Here is a 6053-nt window from a genome sequence, read left to right as displayed (position 1 = left end):
TATTTCTTTAGTTTGCTAACTCAAGTTGTGCTGATGAATCTTGAATAGGTGAAACTGCAATCCACAGTGAAGATTTGTTTGTTTTTTAATTTTGCACAAAGCTACTCGAGGGCTATCTGTGCTAGCTGTCCCTAATTTAGCAGTGTAAGACTAGAGGGAAGGCAGCTAGTCATCACCACCCATTGCCAACTCTTGGGCTACTCTTTTACCAACGATTGACCGTCACATTATAACGCCCCCACGGCCAAAAGGGCGAGCATGTTTGGCGCGACAGGGATGCGAGCCCGCGACCCTCCGATTACGATTCGAACACCTTAACACGCTTGGCCATGCCGGGCCCAACAGTGAAGAATATGGTCAGTCAAAGAATGCATTAAACCTTTAAGTCACAGATTATCTTTTCAATTTCATGTCTGGTGAAAGGTAAATCTTTAGCATATTGATATATTAGTATTATTACTAGCAACAACACATTGCTTCAATGGTTTGAGTAATTTGTCCACCACTAAGCTGAGATTCCCACCTGTATTGAAAGCATAATCGAAATTGTGATAACCAAATGCATTACCTTATACTTAATACAATTAAAGGTCATTTGTCAAACATTTGTCTAATTTACCAAACTGAAGTCATACTATAATACCTCAACACCCTTAATGATAATGTTAAAAGAATAACCAGAAAACTAGTTAAATTTACAGGTGATATTAATTTGCACTTTATATTGAACTAAAATCACTGTTTTGCAGATATATTTGGACTGTTTGTCAAACTGATTTACACGTGGTGAAGTACCTTGTGATGTTAATAAGAATGAGGTTATGCAGAAAAATTATCACATTTTCAATTATTCTTATATGACATACAGCATACATTATCAACTCAAAACAAAGAAGCTGTGTACATAGAAACATTGTGTAGAAGTTAAATGAAATTATGATTTCTCTCTACATAGCATTGGTTAAACTTCATTTCTGCTATTTTATACCACTACCCTACACCAAACCACATAAAGAAATATTTTTCTAAACCTTTCCAAAATATTCAAACAAACTTCTCTTAACTTCTCTTATATTGCATTTTTACTGCACCTGAAGACAGATTAATCTGTAACTTAAATACTCCATATGTTAAACTTGCATCATCTGCTTCTGATGTTACTGCCTGTAATTTAAGTCATTTTGACTTATAAATTCAAATTCTCAATAAACCTTAAAACTTCAGACATCTTTTTCTGCACCCTATTCCTCTCATAACAAAATTACGTTAAGAGTTTTCAACCTATCCTACAAGGTAGGCCCTTAAACTTCAGAATAATCCTGATGGCTTTTCTTTGAACCTACACCATGTACAAAGCCTCCATGTTAATATTCTTCGAGTTCATAAAGTAAGGAGACCAAAACTATGCATATCACTCCAAATAACAACTCAAGGTTTGTAACACCTCAATCTTTTTTCTATACTCCTATAAATAGAACTAATAACCTTATTGTTCTTTTCACCACAGAAAAGCTGTGAATGCAATGGTTTAAAATATAACACATAAATAACCCCTTTATCTTTCAATCCCAATAGGGAAACTACCTCTATCAAAGGCGTGCAACTCGTAATCTGAGGGTCGCGGGTTCGCATCCCCGTCGCGCCAAACATGCTCGCCCTTTCAGCCGTGGGGGCGTTATAATGTGATGGTCAATCCCACTATTCGTTGGTAAAAGAGTAGCCCAAGAATTGGCGGTGGGTTGTGATGACTAGCTGCCTTCCCTTTAGTCTTACACTACTAAATTAGGGACGGCTAGCACAGATAGCCCTCGAGTAGCTTTGTACGAAAAACAAACAAACAAACCTTTGCACTATACAGCCCTTATATTATTTGTTGACAAAAACATTCTAGAAGTCCCTCTGGTTGTTTAAACACGTCTTAACCTAAACTAGTAACAACAAATATATTATTAGGTTGTCCAGAAATAAATGTCATAATTCTCACGATGACACACTTAGAAGCTGAATATTGAGTAACTTATCGTTGGTTTAATTCAATGTTTGTCACTCACAAGGTGTCTTGTTTGTCTGCTGTTTCAAGTCTTCTCAAAGTAAATTTCGCAATCCCCAAGGTAGCATGGACAAGAAGGACTTTCGTCTGAATTTCCTCTATGACTTCAAACTTGGATGAAAACTACTGAAACTACATGGAACATCAACCAGGCATTTGGCCATGGATCTGTTACTGAACGTACAGGCTTCAACAAGAAGATGAAGGTCACGAAGGTCGTGGAAGGAAGCCATTCTTAGATGAAAACACATTAATGGAAGCAGTTGAGACAGACCCTCGCACAACAGTACATGAGCAAATCAAGCATTACCTGAGTGCGATTAGAAAGATGAAAAGTTGGATAAGTGGGTTCTGCATGAACTGACTGAAGGTCAATAAAATCGGCATTATGAGACCTGTCAAGGATGACGCTCCAAAAACTGAACTAATTTGGAACCAAGATTTTGCCTCATCCACCTTATTCCCCATATCTTTTCCTACATATTTTCATTTTTTCAAGCACTTTGACAACTTTATGAACAATAAATGCTTTTAAAACCAGGCAACTGCAGAAATAGTTTCAGGGAGTTCACTAACCATAGAAACTTTGATTTCTACAGCATGGGCATAAACAGCATCATTACACGTTGGCTTATGGTGCTTATTTTGATTAAAGCATGTGTTACAATACTGGTTTATACTTCTCCAGACTTCGCAGTTCAAAAACTACATTTATTTTTGGACAACCTAATAATAACAATTTCTGAAAGAATTAAGCTTGTCTTAGACCAATGGTTCCCAAACTATGCGTCTCGGGATATTTCAAATTTTCGAGGGAAACACAGCTATATTAACATCTGTAAGACACTGCTCGAACTACTAGCTCGAGGTAGTTCACAGTTTTAACGTTAGCTCACGCTACATTCCTTTCAATGACGTTCTCGAATTTTGAGATATGTTTTTGTTTACTTGCCGAAAGTTACGCCAGTAACTTCTCGAACTTTTTCATTTCTTAGGCAATGAAATAACTGAAAGATGTTGTGATCAAGTGCTTGTGAGGTCTAGCAAAGTTCATTGAATTATTTTGTTGGTTTTTAATTCTTGTGCATAAAAATTGAAAGAATTTTTGAACACTAATAAGACTTATGGGAATGAAGAAAAAGATGGTGAACCACAGACCAGTGGCAAAGTTGTGAAGAAATGAAAATATAAGAAATATGACGACAGTTATCTAGATTTTGGTTTTACTTCGGCAGATGTCAATCATAAACAGTCTCCATAGTATGTATTATGTCTAAAAGTTTTGGCTCCAGAGTGTTTGCTTCCAAGTAAACTAAAATGCCACTTAGAAACCAATCATCCTAAAATGGCTAGCAAATATTGTGATTATTTTACCAGAAAGTTAAAAGAATTGAAAGAGCAAAAAGGTACATTTTTGAAACAAACATCAGTACCAAGCAATGCTTTCCTAGCATCTTACAAGAGTCGTAAAGTGTAAAAAGCCTCACACCATCACAGAAGAACTGATTTTACCGGCTGCAGTGGATATGGTGAACATTATGTTTGGTGAATCTGCGGGAAGACTGCTTTCAAAGGTACCTTTATCCAACAATACTTTGAGTCATACAATCTAACACATGGCTAAAGACCTCAACAGTCAGCTAATTGAAAAAATGAAAGGCAAGGCATTCAGGTTACAGCTAGATGAGGCGACGGATAGTAACAAGGATGCTCATTTGATTTTCTACATGTGGTTCGTGGATGATGACAAAATTGTGGAAGACCTTCTCTTTTGTAAAAGTATCACTGCAGGTACAAAGGCTCAAGACTTATTTGAGATCCTTAACATTTTATGTATGGAAACAACTTAGACTGAACTAAGTGCGTTGGCATCTATACCGATGGTGGTCGTTCTATGTTCGGCTGTTATGGAGGATTGCAGGTACTCGTACAAAGCATAGCTATTGATGCACTGTAGACACACTGTATAAACCAGAGGAAGGCCCTTGTGTCAAAGCACCTGAGTCCTCCACTGAACCTAGTCCTGGAAAGTGTGTTGAAAATGGTAAACTTTATTAAAACTTGACCACAGAAGGCGAAGTTTTTTAAAAACTGTATGAGGATATGGGATCTGAGCACTATTTTTGCTGTATTACTGTAGCTTGCGATGGCTTTCTCGTGGGAATGTACTGTCGTGTGCTCGAACTAAGACAGGAACTTTACTCTTATCTCGAAAAAGACGAACACGAATGTGCTAAACACTTTTTGGATACTGATTTTTTTTTTTCAAAATTAACGTACCTGAATGCGTTGAATCTTTCTCTGCAGGTAAGCAACACTCATCTTCTGAAACTCGCAGAGAAGGTTTCATTCTTCAAAAAAAAGTTACTACTATGGAGAAGAAATAGGAATGAAGATGGTGGCAAAGTCTGTTTCCCACCTGTTGCAGCAGTTTGTTACATCCAGTAAAGTTGATTTTACCCACGAACTAAAATCTATTTTTAAGGAGCAGCTGACACAGCTCAGTGTCTGGTTTGAAAATTACTTTCCACGAAAGATTGAGAAATTTGCACGGATCCAAGACCCATTCAAATCTAAGGCCCCATTTGAATTTTCCCCTGCAAAAGTAGAAAATCTTATTGAGCTGTCTTATGACAAGACTTTAAAGACAAAATTTGGCAGCATGGAATTAACCGAGTTTTGGATATCAGTAAAAGATGAATATATGCTACTAAGTGCTAAAGCTCAGCGAATCCTAATTCCATTTTCGACGTCATATCTCTGCGAAGCTGGGTTTTCGGCAGTTGCTGTGATAAAAAGTAAGTACCGCGTAGAACAAGAAATGAGGGTAGCGATGTTTAACACAGTTCCAAGGAATATATATGTAAAAACCAGCCTTTTTATATATATATTTCTCTATAAGTGGGTTTTCTCGTCATCACTGATTACAATTTTAAGGTTTGAAAAGCTGTACAGTGCCTAACAGACGTACACACCTCATTAGTAATTGTGGTAATTTAAAAATGATTTTTTTTTACTTTCAATTTATGTGTATTATTCTTTCAAGCAGCTACTAAGTTGTTAGGACATAAATACTTATTAAGTATTGAGTTGTTTAGACCTAACTACGAAATAAACGGAACTGTTAAGTTTTTCTTTTTGCCTAGGGGCGCCGTAAACCGAGAAAATTTGTACAATTTAAGAATATTAAATACAATATTTTGAATAATTATTTAGATTGATCTTCCCAATTCTTTTATAAAAAGAAAACAACATGAAAAAATATTGTTAATAAACTTAATTTAAATCAATTTTGTGCGAAATGTAAAACAAGCCAAATGATTTAAATAAGATATTCGCATAAACCTACGTAAGGATTATTGGAAGATGAAAAAGGCTTAAGTTATCGTACCAACATGTCGCAGACACCTACTGTAAAGAATTCTTTCTATATATACATCAAAACCTGAAACCAACAAATCCATCATTTCATAAGAAACATTTTGTGATAATCAGAAGTGTAACAAACATTTGTATTCAGAGCATTAAATAAGTTCCTCTTCCTCAAAGTTCACACAGACTAGTCAAGTTACTTTAGAACACAATTGAAGACTATAATTAGCCCGAATGAGACCTAGAGCTTTTCATACACTAAGCGATATTATAATGTAATAATGCTCGAAAAAAATTTAGAAGGTTCTAGTAACTTGATGCAATAATACAACAAATGGTATTACTTCTACAAATAAGAAAATTTAACATTCGAACTATAGTTAAGTTAAAATAATAGGGTGTATTTAACAACAAGCCATCTTCAAGAAACAATATTTACAATTTTTATGCTATATACAAAGACTATTTTCATTTCGTGCACAAAGTCTATTTATACACTCTGCATTGACATTTGAAACTCCCTTGGAGTCAGTGCAGAACCTAAAGTTCTGGAACTACAAAGCTTACCTCATGATTATTGCAATGTCGAATTTACACTTCTTGATTTATGCAAGTAGCTGATATTCTGTCT

At 35.7% G+C, this 6053-nt stretch overlaps 1 protein-coding gene across 1 annotated transcript; it reads left to right on the top strand.

The window, feature by feature from the left end:
* Nucleotides 1-4439: 4439 nt before the first annotated feature.
* On the top strand, nt 4440-5207 carry LOC143248119 (protein FAM200A-like). The gene is made up of 2 exons (XM_076496552.1): nt 4440-4848; nt 5197-5207. The coding sequence occupies exons 1-2, from the start codon at nt 4440-4442 to the stop codon at nt 5205-5207; spliced, it is 420 nt and encodes a 139-aa protein (XP_076352667.1).
* Nucleotides 5208-6053: the final 846 nt, after the last annotated feature.

This window comes from Tachypleus tridentatus, chromosome 4 (assembly GCF_004210375.1).
Source record: "Tachypleus tridentatus isolate NWPU-2018 chromosome 4, ASM421037v1, whole genome shotgun sequence".
Taxonomy (NCBI): domain Eukaryota; kingdom Metazoa; phylum Arthropoda; class Merostomata; order Xiphosura; family Limulidae; genus Tachypleus; species Tachypleus tridentatus.
The sequence above is the reverse complement of the archived record's forward strand: the minus strand, read 5'-3'. Positions and strand labels throughout refer to the sequence as shown.

Coding starts and splice junctions, on each gene's coding strand:
- LOC143248119 (XM_076496552.1), top strand. CDS start 4,440: ATGAAGATGGTGGCAAAGTCTGTTTCCCACCTGTTGCAGCAGTTTGTT.